The following is a 16,026-nucleotide window of genomic DNA, read 5'->3' as shown; positions in this document are numbered from 1 at the left end:
CTATTAATACCCTTTTAATAGAAAAGATAAACAACCAGAAATAAAGAAATAACAAAAAGAAACTGCATACAGCCTATTTACAGCATTCTGTGTGGTCATTATCAACATAACAAAAAGGGTACCTCAAATAGACTCAATTTTATAGTGCAGCCAACTTAGAAATTCAATTGATGGTAATCATCACACATGACAAATGGTACTGAAAAGTACAGTGATATATTGTATGTATATATATTAGATGGTTTGGAGGAAGCAATGTTCCCTTATTGTGATCAAGTATGATAAGGTCAGTCGAGATTTTTGATAACTGAACATGTTACAAATAAGCCTTGAACAAACAAAACATTGGTGCAAAGTGGAAAAGTAGCAAGTGCATTTCCGTAGTAACGTTCCAACACATTGATGCACTTATGTATAACAAGGAATAAGTGACTTCCTTACCGTTGGAAGTTAATGCACGTTAACAGATGAAGAACTAGCACTCAAGGCACGCCAAGAGCTTTCTTCTAGTGCAATGTAACCTGTCATAGAGAAATTACAACAATCCTGCCCTTTCTGTGGACACAACAAGTCTATTATTCTCCAATTGTGGTCGAGGCCTTGGGCGTTGAAATGGCTCAATGAAACGCAACACACAAACGCACTCTGACTCACAAACGAGGACTGATTTATGTATACAAGTAACACTGATAATTAGGGCTCCTATTGCTCATCTCCATCACGCACAAGAAGCCACAACAATATGTGCTTCTGGCCTGTTTATACCAAAAACAGGCCTGAACCGTCCCAACATCTTCAAATGTCCTTCCTTGGCATACTGCGAGGCCTAAAGGGGTGGCGTGTGGTCATCTCTTGACTTTTGCATCCTCCTTCAGCTTCCATATCATCAATTCCATGCAGGCGGAGGCATCTTCACTTGAGTCGTGCCCATCAACTGTAAATACACCCAGAAAAGACAGTTGCTGCTTTTAACTAGCTGGGAAATTGCTTCAGAAACACAGATGAATTCAACACTTAGGAAACGAACCGGATTAATTGGTACTGGGCCAGCAAAGTAATAATTAGTTCCATTGTATTTATTATGCGAGTCTGAAAAATCTTTTATTCTGAAAAATGACCGGATTCTCTGGGTTACATCTCGGTCACTTCAGTGCCAAATTTACCCTCACAAGCTAGAAAAAACATGTCTTTGGAAAATTTCTTCTCAATGGGGAAAAGGCCCAGTGAAGAGATCGAAAAGGAGTCTAGAACGTCCAAGAAAAAGAAAGCTATTGACCACATCAAAATACTCATTTAACTCGCGCCTTTTTGAGGAGCTCTGCAAAGAGATGGACGCCGATGCGGAAATAAGATGGTTATCCAGAGGAAAATGGCTCACAAGAGTCTTTAAATTACAAGAGCCGCTGCAAAGACTTCTCTCATTTCCGACATGGCGTATCTGTATCTTATTTTGAAGGCTTGTTTAAATATTACTCCAGCGACCAGTTAAGAGAGTGCTCAGGCTGTACGGTCGCCAACAGAGGCAAATGGTTCCAACTGACAAATTTATTTCACCTGTTGAAAAATAAAATTCATGGAGTGTTTAATAAAAAAAAAAAAAAGTTGAACTGTTGTAGAGGTATATTTAGATAAAAGAGAAATTTGGAATGGCTGATTCTTGTTCTTTATTTTTCCATGTGTATTTTTTCTGCTTATTTTATTTATTTAATTATTATAATCTCATTTTATTATTCGTTATCTTATTATTTTATTATTCATTATCATGTCTATTGTATTCAATATTCAATACAGACGATTTTCAAAACGAACAAACACACTACGTAACGCCCCCCACATTCCCTTCCCAGTCCATGGTAAAAATTGTCAAGCATTGACCGGTCCGCAGTGATAAAAAGGTTGGGGACCACGGGAATACATTTTTCACTAACAGTCACAAAAAGATCAATTGCAATTTTTTTTCCCCCAAAAGCTCTAATGGTGACCTCTACTGGCGACACCGAAGTAGAGCAGTCAGAATTCTGACCTTTCAATTGGCGCACCAATGTGAAATACATTATCCACATTATAAAATCCTGCACAATCAAAGGGATCCAATAGAAAAGCTGCAGAGGTATTTAATTAAAATTACATTTATTGCTGTAACTGAAGTTTGCAGCGGTGTACTGTACTGTTACATAAATGCAGCCCTATGGGGGCACAAACCAGTGCAATCTGTAGGCCGGTCCCAAGCCCGGATAAATGCAGAGGGTTGCGTCAGGAAGGGCATCCGGCGTAAAAACTGTGCCAAACAAATATGAGCGTTCATCTAAAGAATCCCATACCGGATCGGTCGTGGCCCGGGTTAACAACGCCCGCCCCCGGCACTGCTAACCTGCAGGGCGTCGGTGGAAATTCAGCTACTGTGGTCGAAGACAAAGAAGAGGAGGAAACCGGACCCAGCGTCAGAAGAAAAAGAGGAATGCACAGAGCCTACAACTGAGTGTAGGGACTTTGAATGTTGGGACTATGACAGGAAAAGCACAGGAGTTGGTTGACATGATGATTAGGAGAAAGGTTGATATTCTGTGCATCCAAGAGAGCAGGTGGAAAGGTAGTAAGGCTAGAAGTTTGGGAGCAGGCTTTAAATTATTCTACCACGGAGTAGATGGGAAGAGAAATGGAGTAGGGGTTATTTTAAAGGAAGAGCTGGCTAAGAATGTCTTGGAGGTGAAAAGAGTATCAGATCGAGTGATGAGACTAAAATTTGAAATTGAGGGTGTTATGTATAATGTGGTTAGCGGCTATGCACCACAGGTAGGATGTGACCTAGAGTTGAAAGAGAAATTCTGGAAGGAACTAGATGAAGTAGTTCTGAGCATCCCAGACAGCGAGAGAGTTGTGATTGGTGCAGATTGTAATGGACATATTGGTAAAGGAAACAGGGGCGATGAAGAAGTGATGGGTAAGTACGGCATCCAGGAAAGGAACTTTGAAGGGCAGATGGTGGTGGACTTTGCAAAAAGGATGGAGATGGCTGTAGTGAACACTTATTTCCAGAAGAGGGAGGAACACATAGTGACCTACAAGAGCGGAGGTAGAACCACGCAGGTAGATTATATTTTGTGCAGACGATGTAATCTGAAGGAGGTTACTGACTGTAAAGTAGTGGTAGGGGAGAGTGTAGCTCGACAGCATAGGATGGTAGTGTGTAGGATGACTCTGGTGGTGGGTAGGAAGATTAAGAAGACAAAGGTAGAGCAGAGAACCATGTGGTGGAAGCTGAGAAAGGAAGAATGTTGTGCGGCCTTCCGGAAAGAGGTGAGACAGGCTCTCGATGGACAACCGAAGCTCCCGGAAGACTGGACGACGACAGCCAAGGTGATCAGAGAGACAGGCAGGAGAGTACTTGGTGTGTCATCTGGTAGGAAAGGGGAGAAGGAGACTTGGTGGTGGAACCCCAAAATACAGGGAGTAATACAAGGAAAGAGATTAGCGAAGAAGAAGTGGGATACTGAGAGGACTGAGGAGAGGCGAAAGGAGTACATCGAGATGCGACGTAGGGCAAAGGTAGAGGTGGCAAAGGCTAAACAAGAGGCATATGAAGACATGTACACCAGGTTGGACACGAAAGAAGGAGAAAAGGATCTCTACAGGTTGGCCAGACAGAGGGATAGAGATGGGAAGGATGTGCAGCAGGTCAGGGTGATTAAGGATAGAGATGGAAATGTGTTGACTGGTGCCGGTAGTGTACTAAATAGATGGAAAGAATACTTTGAGAAGTTGTTGAATGAAGAAAATGAGAGAGAAGGAAGAGTTGAAGAGGCAAGAGTGAAGGACCAGGAAGTGGAAATGATTACTAAGGGGGAAGTCAGAAGGCATTACAAAGGATGAAAAATGGGAAGGCAGTTGGTCCTGATGACATACCGGTAGAGGTATGGAAGCAATTTGGAGAGATGGCTGTGGAGTTTTTGACCAACTTATTCAACAGAATACTAGCGGGCGAAAAGATGCCTGAAGAATGGAGGAAAAGTGTTCTAGTTCCCATTTTTAAGAACAAAGGGGATGTTCAGAGCTGTGGGAACTATAGAGGAATAAAGTTGATGAGCCACACAATGAAGTTATGGGAAAGAGTAGTGGAGGCTAGACTCAGGACAGAAGTAAGTATCTGCGAGCAACAGTATGGTTTCATGCCTAGAAAGAGTACCACAGATGCATTATTTGCCTTGAGGATGCTCGTGGAAAAGTACAGAGAAGGTCAGAAGGAGCTACATTGCGTCTTTGTGGACCTAGAGAAAGCCTATGACAGAGTACCAAGAGAGGAACTGTGGTACTGCATGCGTAAGTCTGGTGTGGCAGAGAAGTATGTTAAAATAGTACAGGACATGTATGATGGCAGCAGAACAATGGTGAGGTGTGCCTTAGGTGTGACAGAGGAATTAAGGTGGAGGTGGGACTGCATCAGGGATCAGCTCTGAGCCCCTTCCTATTTGCAGTGGTAATGGATAGGCTGACAGATGAGGTTAGACTGGAATCCCCTTGGACCATGATGTTCGCAGATGATATTGTCATATGCAGTGAAAGCAGGGAGCATGCAGAGGAACAATTGAAAGATGGAGACATGCACTGGAAAAGAGAGGAATGAAGATTAGCCGAAGTAAAACAGAATATATGTGCGTGAATGAGAAAAGTGGAGGGGGAAGAGTGAGGCTACAGGGAGAAGAGATAGCGAGGGTGGATGACTTCAAATACTTGGGGTCAACAATCCAGAGTAATGGTGAGTGTGGTAAGGAAGTGAAGAAACGGGTCCAAGCAGGTTGGAACAGCTGGCGAAAGGTGTCTGGGTGTTTTGTGACAGAAGAGTGTCTGCTAGGATGAAGGGCAAAGTTTACAAAACAGTGGTGAGGCCGGCCATGATGTACGGATTAGAGATGGTGGCACTGAAGAAACAACAGGAAGCTGAACTGGAGGTGGCAGAAATGAAGATGTTGAGGTTCTCGCTCGGAGTGACCAGGTTGGATAGATTAGAAATGAGCTCATTCGAGGGACGGCCAAAGCTGGATGTTTGGAGACAAGATTCGAGAGAGCAGACTTCGATGGTTTGGACATGTTCAGAGGCGAGAGAGTGAGTATATTGGTAGAAGGATGCTGAGGATGGAGCTCCCGGGCAAAAGAGCGAGAGGAAGACCAAGGAGAAGGTTTATGGATGTGGTGAGGGAAGACATGAGGGCAGTTGGGGTTAGAGAGGAAGATGCAGGAGATAGGCTAAGATGGCAAAAGATGACACGCTGTGGCGACCCCTAACGGGACAAGCCGAAAGGAAAAGAAGAAGAAGAAGAAGACTGTACTGTTACATACATTTATAACGACTTGGTTACCTTTTTTAGTCGAACAAGAGAGTGAAAATATTGTAAAGTGCCATCGCTTTGATCCAATGCAATTTAAAACTACCTAAGTCTTCTTCTTCTTTTCCTTTCGGCTTGTCCCGTTAGGGGTCGCCACAGCGTGTCATCTTTTGCCATCTTAGCCTATCTCCTGCATCTTCCTCTCTAACCCCAACTGCCCTCATGTCTTCCCTCACCACATCCATAAACCTTCTCTTTGGTCTTCCTCTCGCTCTTTTGCCTGGGAGCTCCATCCTCAGCATCCTTCTACCAATATTCTCACTCTCTCACCTCTGAACATGTCCAAACCATCGAAGTCTGCTCTCTCGAATCTTGTCTCCAAAACATCCAGCTTTGGCTGTCCCTCTAATGAGCTCATTTCTAATCCTATCCAACCTGCTCACTCTGAGCGAGAACCTCAACATCTTCATTTCTGCCACCTCCAGTTCAGCTTCCTGTTGTTTCTTCAGTGCCACCGTTTCTAATCCGTACATCATGGCCGGCCTCACCGCTGTTTTATAAACTTTGCCCTTCATCCTAGCGGACACTATTCTGTCACATAACACACCAGACACCTTGCGCCAGCTGTTCCAACCTGCTTGGACCCGATTTTTCACTTCCTTACCACACACTCACCATTGCTCTGGATTGTTGACCCCAAGTATTTGAAGTCGTCCACCCTCGCTATCTCTTCTCCCTGTAGCCTCACTCTTCCCCCTCCACTTTTCTCATTCACGCACATATATTCTGTTTTACTTCGGCTAATCTTCATTCCTCTCCTTTCCAGTGCATGTCTCCATCTTTCTAATTGTTCCTCTGCATGCTCCCTGCTTTCACTGCATATCACAATATCATCTGCGAACATCATAGTCCAAGGGGATTCCAGTCTAACCTCATCTGTCAGCCTATCCATTACTACTGCAAACAGGAAGGGGCTCAGGGCAGATCCCTGATGCAGTCCCACCTCCACCTTAAATTCTTCTGACACACCTATGGCACATCTCACCGCTGTTCTGCTGCCATCATACATGTCCTGTACTATTTTAACATACTTCTCTGCCACACCAGACTTACGCATGCAGTACCACAGTTCTCTCTTGGTACTCTGTCATAGGCTTTCTCTAGATCCACAAAGACACAATGTAGCTCCTTCTGACCTTCTCTGTACTTTTCCACGAGCATCCTCAAGGCAAATAATGCATCTGTGGTACTCTTTCTAGGCATGAGACCATACTGTTGCTCGCATATACTTACTTCTGTCCTGAGTCTAGCCTCCACTACTCTTTCCCATAACTTCATTGTGTGGCTCATCAACTTTATTCCTCTATAGTTCCCACAGCTCTGAACATCCCCTTTGTTCTTAAAAATGGGAACTAGAACACTTTTCCTCCATTCTTCAGGCATCTTTTCGACCGCTAGTATTCTGTTGAATAAGTTGGTCAAAAACTCCACAGCCATCTCTCCAAATTGCTTCCATACCTCTACCGGTATGTCATCAGGACCAACTGCCTTTCCATTTTTCATCCTTTGTAGTGCCTTTCTGACTTCCCCCTTACTAATCATTGCCACTTCCTGGTCCTTCACTCTTGCCTCTTCAACTCTTCCTTCTCTCTCATTTTCTTCATTCATCAACTTCTCAAAGTATTCTTTCCATCTATTTAGCACACTACCGGCACCAGTCAACACATTTCCATCTCTATCCTTAATCACCCTAACCTTCTGCACATCCTTCCCATCTCTATCCCTCTGTCTGGCCAACCTGTAGAGATCCTTTTCTCCTTCTTTCGTGTCCAACCTGGTGTACATGTCTTCATATGCCTCTTGTTCAGCCTTTGCCACCTCTACCTTTGCCCTACGTCGCATCTCGATGTACTCCTTTCGCCTCTCCTCAGTCCTCTCAGTATCCCACTTCTTCTTCGCTAATCTCTTTCCTTGTATGACTCCCTGTATTATGGGGTTCCACCACCAAGTCTCCTTCTCCCCTTTCCTACCAGATGACACACCAAGTACTCTCCTGCCTGTCTCTCTGATTACCTTGGCTGTCGTCGTCCAGTCTTCCGGGAGCTTCGGTTGTCCATCGAGAGGCTGTCTCACCTCTTTCCGGAAGGCCGCACAACATTCTTCCTTTCTCAGCTTCCACAACATGGTTCTCTGCTCTACCTTTGTCTTCTTAATCTTCCTACCCGCCACCAGAATCATCCTACATACTACCATCCTATGCTGTCGAGCTACACTCTCCCCTACCACTAACTTACAGTCAGTAACCTCCTTCAGATTACATCGTCTGCACAAAATATAATCTACCTGCGTGGTTCTACCTCCGCTCTTGTAGGTCACTATATGTTCCTCCCTCTTCTGGAAATAAGTGTTCACTACAGCCATCTCCATCCTTTATGCAAAGTCCACCACCATCTGCCCTTCAAAGTTCCTTTCCTGGATGCCGTACTTACCCATCACTTCTTCATCACCCCTGTTTCCTTTACTAATATGTCCATTACAATCTGCACCAATCACAACTCTCTCGCTGTCTGGGATGCTCAGAACTACTTCATCTAGTTCCTTCCAGAATTTCTCTTTCAACTCTAGGTCACATCCTACCTGTGGTGCATAGCCGCTAACCACATTATACATAACACCCTCAATTTCAAATTTTAGTCTCATCATCACTCGATCTGATACTCTTTTCACCTCCAAGACATTCTTAGCCAGCTCTTCCTTTAAAATAACCCCTACTCCATTCTCTTCCCATCTACTCCGTGGTAGAATAATTTAAACCCTGCTCCCAAACTTCTAGCCTTACTACCTTTCCACCTGCTCTCTTGGATGCACAGAATATCAACCTTTCTCCTAATCATCATGTCAACCAACTCCTGAGCTTTTCCTGTCATAGTCCCAACATTCAAAGTCCCTACACTCAATTGTAGGCTCTGTGCATTCCTCTTTTTCTTCTGACGCTGGATCCGGTTTCCTCCTCTTCTTTGTCTTCGACCCACAGTAGCTGAATTTCCACCGACGCCCTGCAGGTTAGCAGTGCCGGGGGCGGGCGTTGTTAACCCAGGCCACGACCGATCCGGTATGGGATTCTTTAGATGAACGCTCATATTTGTTTGGCACAGTTTTTACGCCGGATGCCCTTCCTGACGCAACCCTCTGCATTTATCCGGGCTTGGGACCGGCCTACAGATTGCACTGGTTTGTGCCCCCATAGGGCTGCATTTAAAAAAAAAAACTACCTAAAACTAAAACTACCTAAGTATACAACCAAAACAATAAATATAGGATTAAATGAAAACCTACCTGAAACTATTATCTTTTTAAAGGCAAAATCTTTCATACAGCTCCTGTATCTCATCTTTGACTTAGTGTGGGAATGTGTCTGTTTGACACATGCTCTTTATAACGTTTTTGCTTTGTTAAAATTCCTGATCTGCATGTCCGCTGCTGGCATTTGATGTTTGCACATACTTAAGATGCATCAGAGCTTTATATGAACAACAGTTTGCGCAATGGTACATAATTAATAATAGCAGAAACTATGATTACACTCTTACAATATGTTATTCAACACAGCAGAGGTTGAACGACTTGAGATTTTTGTTGTTAACTACAATGTGATGAAAGTCTGGTTGATCAATTGATTACATCATTTATATAATTTTTGGTACAGTACAATAGTCTTCAATCTTTGTTTCCACCATTTCCATGTGAGGACGTATTGACAGACCAGCAAATTCCACTTTACATGTAAAGTACTACATTGTGTTGGCTGATCACATAAAATGTGGTTGTAAGGTTGTATAATGTGGAAAAAAGTCCAAGTGATATTTATAATTTTTCAAGTCACTGTTATTGCTGACTAATCCTTTTTATGAACAAAAATGGATGAGTAATCAACAGACCAAAAACCCAGCATTGTTAAACTCGGCACTGTAAAACAACTGCATTTAAGTCCGCACAACTTCTCTTACCACTGTCCTGGATGATGCGTTTGAGGTAGTCGGCCATCAAGTTCCTCAAGGCACGTTTGTAGGGTAAACCAAGTCGGTGAGGGAAAACAAGGGCTGTGTCTACCACTGAACTGTGAATGAGCTGAAAAAGATTAAGACAGAAACTGAGATCCATATTTTTTTTTTTTTAATCATTAGCGAAGAGAACGAAAAAAAAAGTCATCACACTTTGCTTTGGGTGAAAGGCAAACTACACCCTGGACTGGTTTCCAGTCAGTCACTGGGCATGTAGAGACAATTATTCACACTCACATCGACATTGTCACGGAATCGAAACTGAAGTCAGGGAATGGTCCACTACTCACTTAGCTTTGTGTATAATGGCATCTAAATGAGTAACACATTTAAATTCTCTTATGAACTAAATTAGGTCTATAGAGTCGTCAGTCTGGTATGAACACTACATTATTCACACTGTTCGATCAGCAAACAAAGACGCTAAACAATTTAAACTGCATGGAAGAGTATGAATATTGTCAAACTCAAAGAATAAAATTTGCTGGAAAATATGGGAGCCATTACTGCACAATCAATTACGTAGAGTCACCTCCAAAAGTAATTGAATGGTAAGGTCAATTTATTTGTCTTTGTTGTACATATACGGAGGATATTTGGCTTTCAGTTCAAAGGATGAATAGGAGACATCCATACATCTATCCATTTTCTGAGCTGTTTAACCTCACAAGGGTCATGGGAGTGCCGGAGCCTAACCCAGCTATCTTTGGACACCTTGAACTGGTTGCCAGTCAATCACAGGGCACATATTAAAAAAAACAAAAAAAAAAACCACTTGCACTCACATTCACACCTATGGGGAATTTAGAGTCTTCAATTAACCTACCATGCATGTTTCTGGAACGGGCTCAATAGTTTTTTATTGATGATTGAACTCATGACTGTAGCAGCAAAGTGAATTTTGAAGTCTACAAAACCATTTTGTTTTTCAGTTTACAGAAAAATGCATCCAAACTAAATCAGAGAATGGAACAAGGCAGTGACCAAACACACACTGCCAAGACAACAAAGCCCTTGCATCGGGGCAAAAAGTAGAAGGTCTTAAACTGCCCAAGACAATCACTGGACCTTAACCAAATAGAGCATGCAGGAAAGGCCTGGAAAACCATTTCAAATGAAGAATACAACTGTTAGGTGAAGTCAATAGGTTGCAGACCTGTTGCAGTTATTGCAAGTAAGAGTTATGCAACCAAATTACCACACATTATTCACTAAGTAAATTTCATTGTCTGTTCTAACAGTTCTGCTCACTTGAAAAGTGGGTTGCTTCAAACAAAAAGTGCTATTTTCTCAGCTAGACGTAAATACCAAAAAATAAAATGTGGAATTCCGAATTTTTGTTTCATACTAATGTTTTCATCTGATACCCAATGTTTTTAGGCCACAACAAAAACAAAGGATTTGACCTTCCTATTTCAATCCTTTTGGAGGGGACTGTCGCTTTTATATTTTGGCGTGGCAGTGATGACTTGAATGAGACACTTCTGGTAACGGGGATGTGGCCTGTCAAATTATACGTGATAAGAAATTAGGGGGTGTCCACCTACCTTGAGAGCCAAGAGGTCACTTTCCAGGCTGTGTCCTACCAGGATGGACTCAGCACTGAACATACTGAGGAGCACAGCCTGAACATCTCTCAAGGTGATGGTGGCACCATCCAAGTCTTCTGCGGTCACACCGGAAAATCTGCCAATGAACAAAAACGTTGTTAACAGTAAACAGATACCATAACTCCAATATCAGCTATTTTCAGAATTCAGAGGACAAACATACCGTGTGTTAAAGTCAACCACTTTGCTCTCAGGTTTAACAAATGTGTCGTAGATTACTTTTAAATCCGAGTTTATGACTGTTACTCTCGTCAGCTCCAGGCCTTGCTTGGTGTAACACTGGTTGCAAGGACACAAAACAAGTGAAAGAAAAATATCGGATGAGAACAACATGGCAGTGATTAGTTTGAGAACAAAATTAATTTGAATTAGTGCATGTGGATGACCAACCATCTCACAATCCAAGGCAAAAACACCTCCATTGCCATCTCGTGGGAGAGCTTTGCTGAAAGTTGTCACAAAGCCATCCAGTGACTCTTTACGTCCATCCTGAACATGTTGCTGTGGAAATACACAGGGTAGGAATTAATTAGAGAAATGGAGTTTACACAATCTAAAATAAAATTAAAAAAAAAAAAACACGAAAAGGACATTTTAACTGGCTTGGATGTTGAAAGCTACCTGGGCCAATTGGCAGCCCGGAGAGCCCACAGCCCCTGAGCAGCAGCTATACATGGTCTCCCAGCTTCCAGCCACTGTCACAAACAGACAGAAGAGTCCAATGTAAACGAGAGTTTACACCACTTTGAATGGACAAATAACAAATACTGTACTTTACCTTTCTGCCTGCGCAAACGTCCCCAGTGAAAGGCACATTCCTCTTTGCGGAGACAGTTACCCTTGACGTTGACTTTATATTCAGCACCGCATCTGCAGCATATCTTAGTGAATGCTACAAAAAAAAAAAAAAAGCTAGTCAACTGAAAGACGACAACATAAGACAACAAGCACAGCAACTGATAATGGAAGCACAGATGGAGCTATAATAGATTCCACTCTACTTGGGTGACTTTCTAAAATATGTCATATCTTGCTTTGTGCAATAGTGCACAGTCACGCTGACACAGAAAACAACCTGCCCCAAACTGACTGGCTCTAGTCATGTGACAAAAAAATCTCCCAAAAAACAATTTCCAGCCTATAATCTGCGACTAATTTCACATGCTTTGAACCCTGCGACTCATGTGGTGATGCGGCTAATTTGGGCATTTTTTTCTAATGGCCGCAAGGGGGCACTCAAACGGAAAAGGTAAGAGTGAGACGAGTGGAATATATGTGCCTAGGAAGTGACTTTTACTGGTATGTTTTTTTTTTACCGGCCCTGCTAGTGCCAAGCTAGCGTGTTTCTGCTGTGTTCCTGCCGCGTCTCAGTGATTTAGGTATGTTTTTTTTTTAACCGGCTTTGTTTGTGCTGTGCTACCGTCTTGCTACTCTGCAGCTGCCACGGCTGTTTTTTTTTTTTTTTTTTTAAACAGCCCTATTCATGCTACCGTGTTGTTGTTATGTTAAGGTAAGGTAGATCTTAAAATTTTGAAATCTCTTTCTGTGTACTGTCTTTCTTTGTAAATATCTTGTGTTTCAATGTGGGTTTCAATGTGGGGACTTGCGGTTTTTACACAGGTGCGGCTTATGTATGTACCAAATGGTATTTCCTTTACAAATGAGATTTATAATGCAGTGCGCTCTGTAGGTCAGAAATTATGGTACTCATTTATGATGAATACTGCCACTGATGTGAGCTTGGATATCTACTTACGGTCAAGGATGACTTTCTTTTCTGGGAGGTTGTATACAACAGCCTTTCCTAGAGCATTGGGGTTAATTCGAGGGTATCCATGCTCTTGCAGCTGCTCCTCTGTCATCAGGTAGGCCTTCAGCTTTTGATAGAGCACAGCTCCTAGTGTGCCACAGCAAAATGTTCAAATAATTCAGGAAATGGACAGTGGAACCAGTAAAGACACCTTTAAGGCTGACAGGTTAAAGCCCTGACTGTCAAACGGTTTGGGTTTCAGAGCCATTCTGTGTGCGTTGCAGAACAAACTTTAACATGTATTTTGATAGTCAAGCAGCGGAAATAACCAGCATTTTTACTACAAATTTGACCATCTGGAGAAGTATAAATATGATGAGGGGTATTTAAAATGTAGGTTTTTTTTACACTATATATTAAATAAAAATGAAGTGCCAGTGCCAGTTAGTGTGTATTTGCAGTTTTCTTGCCTAAGAGTAAATATTGTTTTCCTCAGTTTGTTTCAATACATAAAAATAAGTGAAATAGCAAAATTCAGTCTTCCATTTTGAGCAGTCTTGATGTTTAATCTTATTGGATTTTATAAATGAAGCTGTCGTGTACTTTCTCCTTTTGTGCTGTGATTGCAGTAGCTTCAGTCTAAGTGAAGCCTTATTGTGGTCATTAACTCTACTTCTCAGTGCCTTAATATAGTGAAATACACTATATTTAAAAAGATTACACTTATTTTAAATTCCGGTATATAATTTTCTCGGTTTTACTTAAAGATCTATTTCTCCTAAACCAAAAGGTACGAAAATGAGACGTGTGATTCAAGGATGACTCTGTAAAGTAAATGTTCTCCAATATTATAAGGCAGATATATGTAAAATATATATGTATATATGTAAAAAAAAATGGGAATGGAGGAGGATCCATTTTTTTAAATGACTAAAAATATATTAAACATAAATTTATTTGAAAGACATCAAGGAAAAATGATCTTGTAATGAATAGCCAGGGCTGTATACAAATACTGTAGTCTCTGAAAAACCTGCTTATCTATAAAGTGTGAAATTAATCCATGAAGCAAATCTTTACACACAGAGAAACACACAATACTATTAACAAAACACGGATATGTACGAAATTGTTGGGAAAAAATGCACATTAGCTCTTTTAAAGAAAGTGGGGTTGGGGCATTCTGCTGTAGTTAAAAAACAAAAACCCTCACCATTGAGATTCTCTTCTTGCTGTTTACCCATCCTATTGACAGTAAAACTGGTCGTAGCTGCAAGACGGCCTCCGAGAACGTCCTCATGTGACTGTGCTTTGCGGGAAGGTGGTAAACTAGCCTCCTCTGTAAGGTAACATGCACATAGAAATTAACAATGGTATATTCCTTGTCTAATAATAAGAGATATTCAGCAAGTGACATGACATATTACTTGACAAAGTATGACTACGCTGACATACTGAGGACTGACGAGGAGCAGGAGCTACTTTTGTTGCGGAGCTTTTTCAGCGTGTTTACAGCTACATTGAGATAGATTTTCTTGGTGTTACTGCGTTCATACACCAGCTTTTCCTCAACAAGGCCCTGACAGGAAACAAAACCTTACAAATGACAAACTCCGGAAAAAAAAACATGACAATTGAAACATGACATTACCAAATGAAATGAGAGAGCATCTTAACACATAACCTACCATCTGGAAGGCAACATCTTCTGATGGGCAAAATTTGATGCACTCGTCTATGAAAATGTTGAGGTAGCGTTGGCGAATAATGGTCGGGATTTTAGCTCCAAATTCAGAGGGGATGATGGGACGCGTCATTGAAGAACTCTGATCAAATCAGAACACAAGGAGTAGACTGGCATTAGACCACATTTTATACACAAAGTGAACCTTTTTAAGTTCAATTTTTCACCATTTAGTATTTTTGTTTCTATTGTACTAAGTTGTTAAATAATTTAGCTATATCACTTGGGTTGGACTTACACTGCATTACTCAAGTGACACAATTGCAATGTTTTGTTCTCCGATAGCACTGAGTGCTAGCGGTGAACATTTTTTTCAATTGTGGGTAAAAATCCCATTCTTATCAGGTACCTTCCAATACAAGTGCTACGTAAAGACGGTGATTAGCTGGACTCAGTGAAATCCCTGAGATACATGATTGATAAAGTATATATGTTATTTTACGAGTTGTTCTGGCAGTGCAAACACAGCCGGATGTGTAACAAATGCACATGGATTCAAAAGATTCGAAAGATCTGATATAGGCATATCTTCGTAATTTCGCTTTTAACCTGTAAAGTAAATCCAGCAAACAGTGGTACCATGACTGATATGGCTGAACTGTACCACATGGTAAAGTGATTTTAGTGATGTCATTTAACTGCAGTTGTCAATTATGCCGACACCCACAGGATTTCCAATAATCTTGACTAATTTTATAACATTTTGGATGTTACATACCTTCATGGTGGGTGTGTGAGCCACTCGTTTTTGCGCAGTGGTGGACGTGGTCTTTGATAAGATACCAGCTGTGGTTTGGGTCCGAACAGGCAGGCTACCAGCTGTTTTGGTATCTGAAGTACCTGTCCAAATATGCAGAGCATCAAACACCTTAGAAACAGTCATAATAGCATGATCAAAGATTTCGCTCATGTTTTGAAGTCAGAAGGATAATAGTTTGTTCAACTTTTGTTTAAGTTACTGTAAAAATGGGTTTGCTAACATAAAAACACTTGCGATATCTCAATGTGACTATTTATTACATGAAGATTTGAAATTTTTGTTTCAGATTTTAGGAAGAATCATGGAGGTTTTTGGAAAGGGTTTGTTTTTGTGGGTTACATAAAATGATGTGGCGGGGCTGATCTAATCCCGGGGCCTTGACTTTGATACAGCTGCTCTACACTAAAACTTAATTTAGAACACAATAAGTGGCCATTAATGAGATCTATTAACAATAATAATGCTTATGCTTAGTTCAGTCAGAGACGCATTTAAATAAGTCGAGAATGTTCACCTATTATCCACATCAGAATTGTCCCGATAAGTGTTACTATTCTGTCCTCCTTGGGAAAAGAGATTATCATTTCAAAAACACTAAACAACTGCAGTTGTCCTCCTACAAAAGTGCAAACTACAACCATGACAATTCCAAGGGGATTAATGTTACAAAAAAATATATATATGCAATATTGTCGAACAAAAATGGAGTGTTATTGTTGCAAATGTTACATTTTGGAGACATTGAAACTCCTTGTGCTCACGTAGCTAAGAGTATGAAGT

The 16,026-nt window shown here is 41.4% G+C and overlaps 1 protein-coding gene across 2 annotated transcripts in view; it reads right to left on the bottom strand.

The window, feature by feature from the left end:
- Window positions 1–80: 80 nt before the first annotated feature.
- rexo1 (REX1, RNA exonuclease 1 homolog) overlaps window positions 81–16,026 on the bottom strand; it is a 28,414-nt gene continuing 12,468 nt past the window's right edge. For both annotated transcript variants that reach the window (XM_061825640.1, XM_061825643.1), the window contains exons 6-17: window positions 15,205–15,326; window positions 14,431–14,568; window positions 14,198–14,321; window positions 13,956–14,081; window positions 12,749–12,889; window positions 11,771–11,884; window positions 11,614–11,687; window positions 11,383–11,493; window positions 11,156–11,271; window positions 10,930–11,068; window positions 9,329–9,449; window positions 81–934 (exon numbers count right to left, since the gene is read on the bottom strand). In XM_061825640.1, the coding sequence (XP_061681624.1) occupies window positions 846–934; window positions 9,329–9,449; window positions 10,930–11,068; window positions 11,156–11,271; window positions 11,383–11,493; window positions 11,614–11,687; window positions 11,771–11,884; window positions 12,749–12,889; window positions 13,956–14,081; window positions 14,198–14,321; window positions 14,431–14,568; window positions 15,205–15,326 (1,415 nt within the window). In that variant the 3' untranslated portion in view covers window positions 81–845. The remainder of the gene's footprint in view (window positions 935–9,328; window positions 9,450–10,929; window positions 11,069–11,155; window positions 11,272–11,382; window positions 11,494–11,613; window positions 11,688–11,770; window positions 11,885–12,748; window positions 12,890–13,955; window positions 14,082–14,197; window positions 14,322–14,430; window positions 14,569–15,204; window positions 15,327–16,026) is intronic.

The sequence above is a fragment of the Syngnathoides biaculeatus genome, chromosome 7, assembly GCF_019802595.1.
Source record: "Syngnathoides biaculeatus isolate LvHL_M chromosome 7, ASM1980259v1, whole genome shotgun sequence".
Taxonomy (NCBI): Eukaryota; Metazoa; Chordata; class Actinopteri; order Syngnathiformes; family Syngnathidae; genus Syngnathoides; species Syngnathoides biaculeatus.
This window is presented reverse-complemented; position numbering and strand designations above follow the sequence as displayed.